We start from the raw sequence: 17,607 nt of genomic DNA, 5'->3' as shown, positions 1-17,607 counted from the left end.
TTGGAGAGCTAGGTCACCTGATTTCTGATTTTAGCCATTGCATTTCTTGCAGATACCTTTTGAGGCGTAATGGGCTAATGATGTATTGGATTATGCGATTGGGGATGTGGTTCAACGTTTATTTCAGGGATTACTGAAGTATCGGCTTATCTTGTGAGAAAACCAAAATACGACTCATTTACTCTTAAATCACCTGAATCTCTGTTCAAAGCTAGACCTAAATGATGGTATTTATGAATTTCAACAGCTTTTCTGTAGTACTGGACAATACTTTTGTCATGCGAAATTAGGCTAGCTTGTTTAAATAAAACCGTATGGTCTGGATTATCAAATATGTGTTTTGAGAGGTTAGAGTCAAAATTTTCTGCTTTTTTCCGCTTTTTAAGGGTGTTATTACTTGAGACAGGGTACTGAGTTAATCTTTCCGTAAGTCATTGATCAATTCTTCCGATGTACCAAAGACCACAAGAGCAAGGAATTCTGTAGACACCAGAATTTTCCCTGGGATAGTGTCTTTACCTTGGTAGATTTGGGAACTGATAGTTTTTTGGGGTCTGTATTAAGTTAAAATATTATTTTTCCCTAGATATTCGGAAATGTGGTCTGATACCCTTTTAACATACGGGAGATCAAGATAAACTGAATTTTTCTTTTGACTTGCGTTTACTGTAAGTCAATTAATCAATCCGTAAGTCGTTGATCAATTCTTCCGATGTACCAAAGACCACAAGAGCAAGGAATTCTGTAGACACCAGAATTTTCACTGGGATAGTGTCTTTACCTTGGTAGATTTGGGAACTGATAGTTTTTTGGGGTCTGTATTAAATTAAAATATTATTTTTCCCTAGATATTCGGAAATGTGGTCTGATACCCTTTTAACATACGGGAGATCAAGATAAACTGAATTTTTCTTTTGACTTGCGTTTACTGTGTTACTATCTGATAATTTTTTTTAAATGTTTTCCAATTGCAGAATGTATTAAACTAATTGGATACTGATTCCTAAATAAAATATCTCTAAGGTGGTCAAGCTCTGAATACAGGAAATGTGGAGAACATACTTGCAATGCTCTGCCAACTAGAGAAAAAACTACTCTTCTTTTTGCTGCAGGAGAATTGTTAGAGAATAATTTAAGTATCGGTCACTATGTGTGGGTTTTCTATAGACTCCAAACTCAAAGCATGTATCATTTCCGTGAACCAGGACGTCTAAGAAAGGAAGAGGCTTTCTACCTCTAGTTCCTGAGCCAATTTAAGTTTTGGATCCTATGAGCTTAGGAAACCAAGGAAAGACTCCAGAGATTCGTCACCATGCTCCCACGAATAAAGAACAAGCTGAGCTTGTTGTAGTCAAAACTGAATTTACTACATTTTCGGTACTCAGCCAGCAAGTAAAACATACGGCATTTTTCCATTAGGCGATTTTTTTGCACTTAAAAGTGCTTTCATTTAATTTTTGTTACTCGGTCAGCAACTAAAACACTCACAATATATTAACTAGCTAAGTTTGTTGTACTCAAAAGTGTTTTCATTAAATTTTTGACACTAAGTCGGTAAGTAAAAAATTTGGAACATTTGGAACAGACACACAGGTCAGAAAGTGACGGAGACAAAAAACACATACAAACACACAGATTCAAACACAAAAACAGACAAAGCCATACACGTGGACAAGCAAACACCCGCCCAGACACACAGAAAAAGGGAGAGGAAAAAAAATACAAACATACAAAAGGACAAAGCCATACACTGAGACTAGCAAACACCCGCCCAGACACACGGGCACAGAAAGTGAGAGAGACAAAAAAATATACAAACACGCAGATTCAGATATACAGACAGGCACCGGGACAAGCAAACACCCACCTAGACACACAGGCACTGAGAGCGAAAGAGACAAAAACACAAAGATCCGGACATACAAACAGACAAAGAAAGACACTGGGGACAAGCAAACACCCGATCTGACACACAGGCACAGAGAGTGAAAGAAGCAAAAACACATACAAACACACAGATTTAGACATATAAACAGACAAAGACCGAAACTGGAACAAGCAAACACCCGCCCTAGACACACAGGCACAGAGAGTGAGACAGAAAAAAACAAATACATACACACAGAATCAGAATACAAACAGACAAGACAGACACTGGAACAAGCAAACATCTACTAAGATACTCAGGCACAGGAATTGAAAGAGACACAAAAAAATATAAACACGCAGATACATAAATACAAACAGACAAATACAGACACTGGGAAAAGCAAACAACTGCCAAGACACACAGGTATAGCGAGTGAGAGAGACAAAAACACATACAAATACACAAATTCAGACATACAAATGGACAAAGAAATAATAAAAAAAATACAAATGAATAAAAAAAAAATAAGATGAGTGAAGATTAAAATGAATAGTTAAGTCGAACTTAAAACAAACAAAAATTACTACAAACAGGTGTTTAGATTCTACCCCCTTCCCTCTCCCCTGACTGTAAAGTTTTAAAGCCTATTCTGCCATTTGTGTTTTATTGAAAACTAAATGTATCTTGAACCATGTGCTTTTATTTGTCGAAACAAGGGCAACAAATTAAAAATTAATCCCAGTAACAATCAAAACGACTAAAAAGATCTAATGAAAACAAACTGAATATTTAATATTTGAGAATTATAATTTTTCCAAACTCAGCTATTCAAGATATTATTTCACTGTAATTTTTATTCTTGTTTTTCATTGTTGTAAATATTAAATAAAAACAAGTTTGTTTTTAACAAAAAGTAAGGAGTGACATTAAAACTTAAAACGAACCGAAATTGTTTTTTTTTATTTAATTTCTGAACGTTTTGAATTAATGCAGGTTTTAATTATGGTTCACCATACATGAATAATTAAAAAAAATGTTGCATATTGATTTTAAGGCTAAATGGCCTTAAAATTTTTTTTTTAGGCTAAATCGCTTTCTCGAAGTTTTGATTGGAATATTTAGAAAAGGGGGTGAAGGTGCTGGCCTCGTTGCCTTCCAATTTTTATTGGGTTACTTAAAAAGGCCATTAGAACTTTTAATTTTATTTAGGAACGTTTTGTTAGTGATAAATACACATAACATACAAATTAACTTACGTAACGAACTTCTATATTCTTTTATTTATTCCTTTTACGTATATATTTGCCTCCTTGCTTTTTCTTTGCTCTTTACACTGAATTTCGAATTTTGTTCCAATTCTTAAATGAACAGAAATTGTCTTTTTATTTAATTTCTGAATGTTTTTGAATTAATGCAGGTTTTGATTGTGGCTCACCGTACATGAATAATTAAAAGTCATGTTGCATATTAATTTTATTTTTTTGGCTAAATGGCTTTCTCAAAGTTTTGATTGGAAGATTTAAAAAAGGAGGTGGGGGGAGGGGGCCTCCCCAACTTTTTTTGGTTAAGAAAAGGCCATTCGAACTTTTAATTTTATTTACGAACGTTTTTTATTAGTAATAAACACACATAACTTACACATTAACTTGCGCAACGAACTTCTATATTTGTTTTTTTTTTACGTATGTGTCCGCCTCCTCGTCAATACTTTACTCTTTATTAAAGTTCGAATTTTGTTCCAATTTTTTAAGAATAACCCCTGAATCACAAAGGTCGTTTAATTAGAATGAATAGCTCTTTTGAAATTATTAAAAATACTCTAGCATAAAGAGTGGGGTATTGAGAAGGGGACGAACCCTCTTATATATATAATAATTTCTGTTCGTTTCAAGTTTTAATGTTTCTTCTTACCTTCACTTGAAAAAAACTTGTTTTTTCTTAAATTTAAATTCTGAACGTTTTTGAATTAATGCAGCTTTTGAATTTGGATCACCGTACATGAATAATTAAAATGAAATTTCAGGATTAATTTGAGCTTTTTTGGCTGAATGACCTTCTCAAAGTCTTTACCGGACGATTTTGATAAAAAAAAAGGGCGGGGAAGGGGACCTAGTTGCCCTCCAATTTTTTGGTTACTTGAAGAGCCACTAGAACTTTTAATTTCCTTTACGAACGTTTTTTATTAGTAATAAATATACGTAACGTACAAAATAACTTACTTAACAAACTTCTATATTCGTACATTTTTATTAGTACATGAGGGGGCTCACCCTCTCGTCAATACCTCGCTCTTTACACTAAAGTTCGAATTTTGGTCCAATTCTTTAAGAATGACCCCTGAATCACAAAGGCCGTTTAATTAGAATAAATAGCCACTTTGAAATTACTAAAATTACGGTAGTGCTAAGAGCGAGGTATTTCGAGGTATTGAATAGGGGAATAACCCCCTCAAGTACGTAATAATTTCTATTCATCTTAAGTTTTAATGTTGCTCCTTACTTTCAGTTGAAAGTAACTTTTCTTAGTAACTAAGTAACTAACTTTTACTTTCAGAAAACTGTTTTTATTTAATTTCTCATTGTTTTTTAAATAATGCTGGAAAATCAAGCGCTCCCTTCATGAAAATTATCTTCCCTCGTGATAAATTCCTCCATGGAAAGATCCTTTCAGGTAATTTTGGTTACCCTCGAAAAAAAAAAATAAAAAATACAAATAAACACACATCCGTGATCTTTCGTCTGGCAAAAAATACAAAATTCCCTTTTTTTGCAGATAGGAACTAATAAAAAGATTCGTAAAAAATTATAAGTTCTAGTTGCCTTTTTAAGTAACCAAAAAACCGGGGGGCAACTAGGCTTCCTCCCCGCTCTTTTTTTCTCAAAATCATTCGATCAAAATTATGAGAAAGCCATTTAGCACAAAAGAAAAATGCAAATTTCGTTTCAATTATTCCTCTGCGGAGAGCCAAAATCAAAACATGCATTGATTCAAAAACGTTCAGAAATTAAATAAAAAAACAAGTTTTTTTAACGGGAAGTAAGGAGCGACATTAAAACTTAAAACGAACAAAAATTAGAATTTTGATATCAATAGACATAGCAAAATTGGCATATTATTCTGATTAAAAATATATAATCTTCATTGATTTTGGCGGTACCCATCAAAAGCTACGAGTCTAAGAAGATTTGCCTGATCTTCGAAAGGCGGGGGGAGAAACACCCCCTTAAAGTTAAGCAATAGATAAGATTAAAGATAAGAAAATCATACCATCAGATTTAGCTTATGCGAGAACCTTATTGTAGAAGTTTCAAGCTCCCATTTGCAAAAATGTGAAATTTTTAATTTTTTGCCGGAAGAAAGGTCACGGATGTGTGTTTATTTGTTTCTAGTCTTTTTCTTCGCCTCGGTGATCAGGTCAAACCAATAAAACTAGAATATCAGGAAATGCCCTTTTAAAGTGACGAAAAAGATTGGTGGGCAACTAGCCCCCCTCTCACCCCCTTTTATCCTCAGAGTCATTTGATCAAAATTGTTAGATTGCCGTTTTTTTCCAGATTAGTTGAAAAGCCCAGTAACTATGTCATTGGGGATGACATGACCCCCACAGCTCCTGGAGAAAGGTCTGTAAATCATGAAATATTCCCATTGTATATAGTATTTATTATTGGGAAGTATACAGACATTTTTCTGGGAGAAGAATTTTCTGCTGGGAGGATTTTCCACGTGGATAATTTTTCTTGGGTGTGGAGTTTCAAGGAGTGGAGGGTGAAATTTCCAAGAGAAATTTCGTACTTTAGAAATTTGCCATAATTCCTACACAAAATAATTTTTATTTGTCTTACTTTCTCTCTGCCGACTCAGTTTTACATGTGGAGAGTATTTAATGGAATTGCCCGGGGGGTCTTTAATGGTTTGGAATAGTCTAGAGTATCTCTCCGTAGGAATGGGGTAGGAATGGTAGAATTTGTTCATGGAGTTTTCCATGAAACAAATTCTCCAGATGGAGCTTCCTGAAGAAGCAGCCTTCTACCTAGGGACGTGGGGGTGTTTTCAGGAAGAATTTTCTACAGTGGGGTTTTTTCAAATTAAAGTGCTCTAATAAAAAAATTTCCTCCTAGAGTGGAATTGTCTGAGGTGACTTTTTCTGGGGGGGGGGGAATATTTTACGTGGTAAAAACTTTCCATGGAGGTATTTTCCGGTAGCAAAGGAATTTGCCATGGAGAAGGAGCTAGGATTCCCGGTAATGTTTAAAAGCGATCAGAAATTTTAAAAAAAGAAATTTTTTTCATCTAAAAATAAGGAAAAATATCAAAACTTAAAACAAACATAAATTATTACGTAGCCTATATGAGGAGGGATGCCCCTTCTCGATATATCACTCTTTACGCAACAGTCTTTTTATAACGTCTTAAAAGGATTATTATTCTAGTTAAAGGGCCTTGCATTTTAGGAGTCGTTCTTAAAGAATTTTGACAAAAAGTCAAGCTTTAGCATAAAGAGCGACATGCTCAGGAGGGGGCAATCCCCAAAATCTACGCAAATTCTTTGTTTTAGAATGTTGGTCACTATCGGGCCGATTTGCTTCTTACTTACAGTTCATTACCACAAACTGTTTGATAAAAGAATTTGACCTGCTCCACCTCTTGATTATCTGAGATCCGTTGTCAGGTGCGTCGTCATATTCCTTGTGTCTCTTATAAACTATATCCTTTTTTAAATTACTTATTTAATAACATTCGTATTTATGATTTGGCTAGATTTCCTGTCATTTTGTTTGGCTAACACATGGTATTTTTTTTTGTGGTATTGGATATTTCAAAATTGCAGCTTGTTTTCAGATAGCTGCATATGGGCGAGCAGTTTTGATCAAACCGGCTTGACAATAGGACATTTTTCGTGTAATAGCCCCAATTTTCCATTTCGCTAAGATAAAAATTCAGTGATCAGTAATTGTGACCAAAGCGTGACAACTAAAAGTGTGAATATTTTAGATGACTCACTAGCTCGCACACAACGCTAGTAGTGACAAAGAATTCTGTGTTTGTAAATATTATATCAGGATTAACCAAGTGTTTTTTTTTCCTAAAATTATTTTTGTGATGTGCAGGATTAAGTGATTGGTAACCTAGACGAACTATAGGTTACACCATTATAAAAAGGTTTGAACTACAAAATTGGTTTGATAAAATCAGTAACTCAACTTCTCCATTCCCTTTTGACAAATATGTGACTTGGATAATTGAAATCTTAAACTCGGCCTGTTATTTTTTTTTATTAATGTTAAGTTTTAGTTTTTCCCTTGTATCACCTAATTTTAATCTACGATGTATCGCTTTTGAAGGAATTGAAGTCACAGGTAACGGAATTATAAAAACAACTGAAAACAACTGTCATATAAATATCTTTCTGAAGAAGTATTAGATTAAATGATCCGTAGAATATGATCAGTTATATATGAATATTTGTTCACGGCGGTAATTTCGTGCATTACTTTGAGTACAGTTAAATTATAAGTGGTTTGTTATTAAAACAAGATTAATGTTACTTTGTCAAAAATGAGTGCATATGATTTGAATAATTTATTGAATTTTTTACCTGAATCGTTAGTTGATCCAGAAACGGAAGTTGTTCCAGTTTGTGAGACTGTTGAACCTAATCCAAGTGGTGAAATTCATGAGTCGAGTTCTAATCAAAGTTTTGCTTTGGAGGGAGTCCCTATAGAAGCATGTGCTGAAAACTCTCATGGAGCACCTTTTGAAAATTTCAAAAAGAGCAGTGAAAGAAACGATCTTGAAGGGACAATTAATCCTCGTGCAGCTGTGTATACCTATCCTTATTCTTCTACTTCATACGTGACAGAAAAACGAGCCAAGAAGGTATCTAAACAGGGGCTTATCGATAGTTATGATGCAACTTTAGATTTGAAAAGTGAAAATATTTGTGAAAACTCATATGACCCTGCCACAAGATGCAAGCTGGCTTCCCATGCGAAGGAACATGTTCTTTTTAGTAGTTACCCCGAAATTTCAGAAGAGCTAGAATCAGGTAATATAGAAATATGTGCACCATCTACAAATATTCAACGGGATATTGAATGTTTAAATATTAGTTCTACCGTAACTTCCTCCAGTGACACCTTTATTTTGGACATAGCTACAATTAATTTAAATGAGATTCAAAAAGAAGAATTTAAGGATTTTGACGCAGCATATTGGAATGAAAATGAAATTTCACATTCTGAAATGAATTTCTCTGAAAAGTCACTCATTTTTGTTCCCGGTATAACTTGTAGTTCTAAAGTAAAAGATCAAGCAACAAATCTGTCCGACACATCCTCTACTGTAGGAGAAAATGGCATAGTTGTTAGGTGTGAAAAAGATGAATCAGATACGACAGTATCATCTGGAGTAACTTCTCTTGATTCATTTAAGGGATTGAATACTCCTGAAGCAGTTGGGGGTAGTCCTAGTGAGACATCAGAGCTCATTATATGTGACATACCGATTCGGAAGCATATCGAGGCGCTGGAGCTCACTAAGTATGATGGATTGGTTGTGGAGCGTGTTGAGGGTCCAGAATGCGCTGTAACAGATTTACCAGCTGTGGGACAAAGGGAATCAGATGAAATGGTGTGTGTGGGTGGTCCAAATCATCTTATAACACATCAGTGCTGCGAGAACACCACAAGTTTTTTCACTCAAGAAAATATGATGTATGCAAAAGAACAAACCACTGTTAAAAATTGCCAACAATGTGACAACTTAAACGTGCCTACAATAGTTGAATCAAAGAATGTCTTAAGTACTAGAAATGTAGAAATTTGTGACGGCAGAGAAGGATTTCTTTCGGATCATAAACATATAATTGAAGCTGAATGCAGGACGTCTTTTATTGATGATCCACCGAATCATGAACACTCAGACTTCTGCAACAATTTAATAGACAAAGTAGTTATACAGGCAAGTAAGCATGAAAAAGATTTCAAACATGAATTACTAAAAGATAAAAAGGGCAAAACTAATGAAAACAATGAAGGTCAAAAGAAAACTAGCTCAAATCCATCCATCCTTAAACGCGGTGATTTTGAAAAGAGTAAAATACGTTACGAACCATTTAACACCAGAAGAAATGTGTCAGATGGAGAAAACTCTACTTTAGTTGATTGCTATGCCCCTGTCAAAGGAATGAATTATCGCTCTGAGCAGACTGACGATGCAATTATCGAGGAAGAAATGCAAGCACACGGTCAGGATTCGGAATTCCTCAAGAGGAATTTGGATTTCAGACTTGGCTTGAATGTTTCATTGGACATTAATAATTCTGTTTCATCCGAATCTTTGATTAGAAAAAAACCAATATTCTGTACAGATTTTGTAATAGATGTGCCAAACACTGAAGAGGAAACTTCGGATATAGCGTGGGCTTACTCAAGCTTAGCCTATCCATACAAAAGTTGCATAGAAATCCGGCAAATTAATTCCTTTAATTGCCAGAACAGATTAACAGAAAAAAATAACTCAAAAGATGAAACAGCTGCAGTTGTGGGGAAATCAATAAAATTACCAAGAATCCGTAACAAATCAACTGAAAATGTTGTGACTGCTCAACCGGAAAAACAAACCAAAGAGATATTGAATTACACATATGTTCTGCCAAAAAATAAGGGCACAGATTCTGTGTCAGTCTCTGAAAATAAGGACAATACCAGCCTTAATCTGACCTCGTTAAAAAGTAAACTCAGAAGATCATCAAAGTTCATCAAAAGCGACTCTAAAGCGCGTAAATTTTATAAAAAGTACAGTTTGGACACAGCATTCAAATTTAACGAAGGGTCAGAAACAGACGATGGGTTTTATGACAGCTCTGAGGGCGGTTCTCTGCGTAAATTCATTAGCAATTCTGATTTTCCCACGGAGAAATCTGAGACAATACGTTCTAATGAAATTTCTAGTGAATATTTTATGCCCACGAAGGGTTGTGATAATTTAACGCCGCTCAAGATCAGTCGTAGTGGAGCCAGGAAACAATTCAGTTCTGAAAAAGGTAAGATTCTTGTTTCTTTCTTAGTTGTATTTTCTTCTCCTTTTATTTATGTAAGCAATAAAAAAGTAGAATGCATTAGAAAAGTATAGAAATCATTATAAAATAAAAAAAAAACATCAGTGTTACCTCAAAATTAGAAATTTCATTGCTGATTTCTTCTTTTAATCAGAAACAAACTTGTTTGTATTTCCTAAAAGAAGTTTTTGGAATATAAATGCGAAGGTTGATGGAGTAGTCTGGAATCGTAGGCGATTTATTATGGAAAACTGGCAGTTTACATTTAACAATTCATTTTTATATAATATCAAAAATATAACTATCATAGAAGTTAATATTCACAATAAATTCGGTAAAAGTAGAAGTTCCCGAGACATGTTCTCTTAAGATCTAACGCCGGGGCATCTCGGGTCAGGCGTTTTTCGATCTGAAGTCGGAGAAGCAGGTCGTGTATTTTGGTACCATGATATAAAGGCATCTACAAACAGGGACGCCAAATACTAATTTCTGTGGTCAAGAAAATCGAAGAAGTAATGTACATGACAAGAGTAGTGCTTCAATGCATACACGTAGTCAATTGCATCTTTTTTTGCTCAAACCGTCACGCAATGAAAATAGAAGTCAGCAACATATATATATATATATATATATATATATATATATATATATATATATATATATATATATATATATATATATATATATATATATATATATATATATACAATTATATAAATATACAATTACAAATTCATAATCATTGAATATCTATTCTTGATAGGAATTGTTGATATCTGTGTTGTCTTATCCATGAGGAGGTATTATGATATCATCTTTTTTATTTTTCAATTCACAAAAGGTGCCAAATCTAGCAATGTGCTATCCCGACTTAAGAAGACTCTGGTACCCAAAATTATCAAGGTGCTACCATGAGTTTAGACAAAAAGAAAGATCTACCTGGGTAACTACCTGGGGATTTGACACCTTAAAGATTCACCCAATCTTAGAAAAACCAAGGAAATCTTAGAAAAACCACTTAATTCTCTAGTTTTCTACTGGAGAAATACAGTTTTATAACTTTTTTTTATTAAACTAAGTAAAACCTTTTTCAAGGGAAGGAAAGGTCAGTTCTTAAAAGTTTTCTAGCATATCTGTTAGAAAAGCGCCAAAAATCACTTGAAGAAAAGCGCTATTTGATCCATTTGGCAGCTTCGGGAGTTTTTCATGGTGCGACTCGCTTTAATTGAAAACCTTGCTGATGTCATTACGCAATCTTTTTAATCAAATTTTATATTGAAGCCGCAAATTCTCCGTAGCTTTTAATGATAACTAGTCCGTATGAAAATTCGCAAATTGACCCTTTGTCTTTGTGATGGTCAGCTGACGTTGAGTCTCTCAGAATTATTTTTAAGCTATCAAATTCTCTTAACACCCGAGCTTAGTCAGAACTCGACAGTAGCTGTAATTGATTTTCACTTTATTGCTAAGACTTTCGCAATTGTGAAATGCATAATCTTTGCTCGTTTTCACACATAAAAGTTCTCTGAATATAAGCTACAGTAGATAGTTGAAGTCTCTCTGTTAGATTTTGGGAGATTTTAATAGAAATATATTATAAACTGCAATTAGCTAATTTTTATCCCACTTCTTTGAATTCTAGGTATGGAAAAAAATGTAAAAAGTCATAATTTCATTTTAAAAGCACATAACTTATTTAGAAGAAGTCATTGTCTGTACAAAATAGGAACATTCACGTGTGACTTTCCCAGTTTTTAGATAAGAAGAGTAGGACCTGGTTTGCACGACTGTTATCGAAAATGGTTTGCACGAAAGTTTGCTTAATTAAAGTAGAGAGCGAATAAAAGAAAAACATACACAAATTCCATTTTTCGCTTCCTTATTAGATAAAATTAGTTTTATTAGGTTATAATTAGTATAATTTGATTTTAGTTTCACCCTGGCACATAAATAGTTTTCGGATATATATAATAAGCTAAAGAGAATCCTGTCATGTTAGGTTATTTTTTTTTTTTTTTTTTTTTTTTTTTTTTTTTTTTTTTTTTTTTTTTTTTTTTTTTTGCAGTAGAATGTATTTCTGAGCGAAAACACACGGCTCGGCTTAGGAAGAATTGAACTCGTTTTTTCTTTAGAAGAAAATACAAATCAAAACTCAAAGCATTTAGGCATAAGCATAGAAATGTAGAGTTTTCTTACATGTCCCTACCCATTGTTAGAACTTCCCAAAACTTTTTGCTAATTAAAAAACAGGCTCCCTTACAACTTTTACAGAAAAAGTTTACGATTTTGTTTTCTCGAACTAGAGCCCCTCTCCCTAAAAAAAAATACTTACGTGTCTTAACATGGCAAGGAAGTGTATCAAAGTTTTATTTTAGCTATTAGGACTAAATATTTAGTTTTTATTCGTGCAATAACGAAATTTCTGCAAAGAAACTCTTTAGAAAAAGGTCATGTCCAAGGGAGGGGGGTTACCGGCTTTGAACTCCCACCCAAATCTTTTCCTGATTTGCAAAAAGTAAATTGCATACACATAAATTTTTAATGAATTTTTTAAGTTTTTGTGTAAAAAATACCACTCCCCCAAACAAAAACCACGGATACACCCTAACTTCAAAATATGAATAAACAAAATATTCAGATGAGTTTGTTATACAACGTAGGGTCAAACAATATCCAAATAGACAAGATTTTGATGCCACACTTTTGACGATTTCAGAGGCTCAAATACAATTCTTTTTCGGTCCGATATTTAATGCTAAATTGCTTAACAACCTGAACAACTCATCCATATCCCTCTTGCGTAGCTGTCTAAAATATATATACTTTGCTAAGATCGAAACCAAGACAAGTCGATTATATGTAAGATGATAGACTAGGTTATAACAAGTCACTGCTAAGAAACGACTCGGGCTTATAGTCATTGCAACTATCATCTACCCATGACCGTATCCAGGGAGCACGGGACAAACCCCCCCCCCCTCACAGATTGAACTTTTTGTCCGCTTCGATCAAACGCAATAAAAATGCATATGTACAAATTTTCGATGCGCTTTTTGTTACCGTTGAAAAAATTCTCCCCGAACAAAATCTGCAATAATCCACTTGAAGCCAATTTCTATTTCGTATATTTCATTATTTTGCAAGCGAGTATCGTCTGGAAGGTATCAGTCTTCGCATTCTCGTTATCCACAAAATGGCAAAAAAAAGCTGCGTTTTGTTTGCTCGTTTTGTCAATCAACCTATATATACTAACTCATATAAAATCCCCGAACACTAAATAAAATCCTATCTAATTTGTTAGTTTACCATCTAAAACATGACGATCCGCTTTTCAGATTTTCTAATTTCAATGCGAATTTTTCAAATTAATAAGTGTCATTCACCAAAAACTAACATGCCCCGAGATATTCCCTACGCGGTCACTGACCAAATTCTATAATTACAATTACTGAAAAGGCTAGCTAATTAAAAAAAAAGCTTTTATATTATAAGATAATTATTGGGTTCTTTATAAACCAGGTTCATGCAATTTGTGGTTACTTCTGGTTTTTGCCTTTTTAATAAGATTTACACACATACCTGCATTCATTCAAATGTAAACCGTTCCGTAAAATACGAATAATCTCAAATAAATATGAACCAGCCAAGTTCACATGGATGGTGGGGTCCTTCGAGCCCGGCAAATCTAATCCCAAAGTATACATATACCTATAATTTATTTTACATCTTACTTTTTTATGAACCCCTCCCTTCCCAAAATGTTATTCCTTCCCTGAGATAAGTTCTTGCCTTCGCACCTGTTGATAATATATGAACATAGATACAGATAGATTTATATATAATATATTTATATTTATAATCATATACAATATTAATTATATAATTATATATAATTATAATTATATAATTTATATAATTATATAATAATTTATATAATTATATTATAATTATATAATTATATATTATATATAATTATATAATTATATATAATTATATAATTATATTAATTATAATTATAATTTATAATTATATAGATACAGATTTAGTATTAAGAAGATTATCAGTATTTTTGTTTTAAGGGTTCAAAATTTCTGGTTATAACTCTCTAGCTGCTTACTTTTATAATTAAAAAAAAAAGTACTTTTAAACTCGGTCGTCCTACTGAAAGTGTCTTAAAAATTATGTTATTGACTGTGTTCTATTACTCAGGGTATTTGAGACTCCTTGGGATATTTTATTGACTGTGTTCCATTACTCAGGATATTTGATATATGAAACTAACATGCATATTTGGATCTCCATCATTGAGAAAAACCCTTTATTATTTTTTTTTACCGCCGTTTTATTTTGAAAATGGAGGAAACTGCCGATCTGGAAAATCAATTTTTCTCTTACTGATTTTTCTCTTTTCTCTTACTTTTCTCTTACTTTCTTCAATTTTCTCTTACTTATTGAGCTTGGTAAATGGGACGTTTTACGAATGCATCTAGCCTTAACTGCCACACGAAAAAACATTTCCTAATTTGTATCATTGCCTCTTCCCAAGGGGTTTGTAAATTTTATAATTAAAAAAACATGATATCTAATGTAAAATCACACTTTTGACAAAAAAACTGCATCTTTGGATACAATCTTGACAAAAGATACGTGGGTTACATCATCATGTTGTATATGAAGATGCAGTTTCTGTACAAAATTGCACGTTATTGTAATATTATGTATTTAATATTCGTAAAAAAAATCCCGCCAGGTATAGCTATTTCTTTTCAAATGAGCCCTTTACCAACTCGCTATGATGTTTCCTAACCCTGTTAGGAGTTAAGAAAGGTGACCTGTGAGTTTTTTCTACGGCCTTTTTGACAAAGGCAATTCCAATGGTATGCTTTTGGTTTCGATCAAATCACATTTTTGGGGATTTTCAGGCTATTTTTCAAAATTCATCTGAATTCGTTTTCAAAACAGCTGTTTACCATTTAGATTAATAGAATGAATAGTTATCACTCCTGAATCAACTACAAACGGCAATTTTTTTGTGATAGACAAATTTTTAAACGCATTTTAAAAATTTTAGTTACCATGAATTTGGGTTCGTTCTTTACCAGGCTGCAGCTGAATTACTGCGGAAAAACCATTCGAAGAGACATGACTGGATGCTGAATAGAATAAATAAAAAAGTATTTTCAACTGAAAGAAAGGAGCAACATTAAAACTTCAAATGAGGAGACATTATTTCTTATATGAAAGGGGTTGTTCCCTCCTCAACAACCCGCTCTTTACGCTAAAGTTTGACTCTTTTTCTTAATTCTGCTTTATAAAACAATAAAAAACTTTAGAATAAAGAGTGGGGCGTTGAGGAGGGGACAATCTCTTTCATATACGGAATCATTTCTGTTCGTTTTAAATTTTTATGTCGCTCCTTACTTTCAGTTGAAAAACTTATTTTTTTTATTCAAGTTTTGAACGTTTTTGAATTAATGCATGTTTTGATTTTGGCTTACGGCATATAAATAGTTAAAACGAAATTTCCATATTATTTTTTTTTGGCTAAATGGCTTTCTCATAGTTTTGATTGGACAATTTTGATAAAAAAAAAAAACAAGGGGTGGTGAGGAGGCCTAGCTGACCTCCGATTTTTGTTTACTTAAAAAGGCAACTAGAACCTTTCATTTTTCACGAATGTTTTTATTGGTTATAAATATACGTAGCTTATGAATTGACTTACGTAACGAACTACTATATTTGTATTTTTTCTTATTGCGTATATCAGCGGGTTCGCCCCCTCTTCAATATTTCGTCCCAATTCTTTAAGAATGACCCTTGGATCGCAAAGACCGTAGAAAAGATAGTTGAAATTACTAAAAATACATTAGCGTAAAGAGCGAGGTATTGAGGAGGAGACGAACTCCTTTACTTACGTAATAATTTCTGTTCGGTTTAAGTTTTAATGCAGCTCCTTCCTTCCAGTTGTAAAAGCTTTTTATTTATTTATTTTCTCATTGTTTTTTTTTTAAGTAATGCTAGAAAATCTTAAGCCCCTTCATGGAAATTCTCTTCCCCCATCATAAATTCTTCAATGGAAAGATCCCCCCTTATGTAGCCCCCTCCCCCAAACCACCCCCCCCCCAACGTGAAAAGTCCCCCGGAAAACGTCTGTACACTTCTCAATAACTATTACTATATGTTAACAAAAGTCAAAGTTTGTAACTTGCAGCCCCTCCCCCCGGGACTGTGGGGGATTAAGTTGTCGCCAAAGACATAGTTCTAAGGTTTTTCGACTATGCTGAAATTGACTATCTAAAAATTTTGATCCAGTGACTTTGCGAAAAAAGTAGCGGGGGAGGATGCATAGGTGCCCTCCAATGTTTTGTCACTTAAAAATGGCACTACAACTTTAAATTCCGTAAGAATTAGCCCTATCGCGACATTCTAGGACCATTGGGTTGATACGATCACCCCTGGGAAAAAAAAAAAACAACAAAAAAAAAGAATAAACATGCAGTCGGGATCTGTCTTCTGGCAAAAATACAAAATTCTACATTTTTGTAGTGTAGTGTAAACGCTACATTTTATAGGGAGGGGGCCTAGATACCCTCCGATTTTCTTGTTCACTTAAAAAGGGTACTAGAACTTTTAATTTCCGTTAGAATGAGCCCTCTTGCGACATTCTGGGACCACTTGGTCGATACGATGACCCCTGGGAAAAAAAAACAAAACAAAAACAAACAAACACGCACCCGTGATTTGTCTTCTGGCAAAAAATACAAAATTCTACATTTTTGTAGATAGAAGCTTGAAATCATTACAGCAGTGTTCTCTGATACACTAAATCTAATGGTATGATTTTCGTTATGATTCTATGGCTCTTATGGGGTGTTTCTCTCTATTTTCTAAAATAGGGAGAATTTTCTCAGGCTTTTAACTTTTGATGGGTAAGACTAAACTTGATGAAACTTATGTGGTTAAATCAACATAAAAATAGGATTCTTTTCATGTAATTATTGGTATCAAATTCCGTTTTTTAGAGTTTTGGTTACTATTGAGCCGGGTCACTCCTTACTAAAGTTCATTACCACGAACTGTTTGAATAATTTAGTTGAGCCTTATAGTTTGCTTCTTTTAGCGTTTGCCTTCTGTGGGTTTTGACCCTATACTTCCCAGAATCTGAGCTGGATTTTGACAAAAATATGATTTCAATTCTTTGATTTTGCAAGTTAGGACTTAGTCTATTTTATAGAATGTTATTAGCCGTACAAGTAGGCAAGAAGAAAGTATAAAAGGGGTAAAAGTGGATATAGGTGATTCATATAAAAATTCAGAGCCCGGGCCCTCATTTTGGTTTACATTTATTTCAAAAAGCTTAGTTTATCCTTACGGCAGGTTTTTGTAATTTATGGAAACTTCTTGTTATGGATCGAAGGATATGCACCAAAAAACTTTCACTATTTATAATATAGACTATTTATCCATTGTTGAAAACTTCACTTTGAAAGTTTAATTTTAATGTGTTTTTTGTTGTTTTTGTTACTCCACTTTACGGTCATGTTAGTGGGTGAAAAATAATTATTATTAAAGTTCAACAGTTTCTTGTATTAGTTACTCGTCCTTCTGTTCCACTTCCGTCAATGTTTTCTTTAGTTCTGCGTATAAATATTGTATTTCGAAAAAAAGTATTAAAGAA

The 17,607-nt window shown here is 33.5% G+C and overlaps 1 protein-coding gene across 1 annotated transcript in view; it reads left to right on the top strand.

Moving 5' to 3' along the window:
- Window positions 1-6,729: 6,729 nt before the first annotated feature.
- LOC136027423 (uncharacterized) overlaps window positions 6,730-17,607 on the top strand; it is a 67,132-nt gene continuing 56,254 nt past the window's right edge. Inside the window, exon 1 of the mRNA XM_065704681.1 lies at window positions 6,730-9,914. Coding sequence (XP_065560753.1) covers window positions 7,427-9,914 — 2,488 coding nt within the window. The 5' untranslated portion in view covers window positions 6,730-7,426. The remainder of the gene's footprint in view (window positions 9,915-17,607) is intronic.

The sequence above is a fragment of the Artemia franciscana genome, chromosome 5 (assembly GCF_032884065.1).
Source record: "Artemia franciscana chromosome 5, ASM3288406v1, whole genome shotgun sequence".
Lineage (NCBI taxonomy): Eukaryota > Metazoa > Arthropoda > Branchiopoda > Anostraca > Artemiidae > Artemia > Artemia franciscana.
The sequence above is the reverse complement of the archived record's forward strand: the minus strand, read 5'-3'. Positions and strand labels throughout refer to the sequence as shown.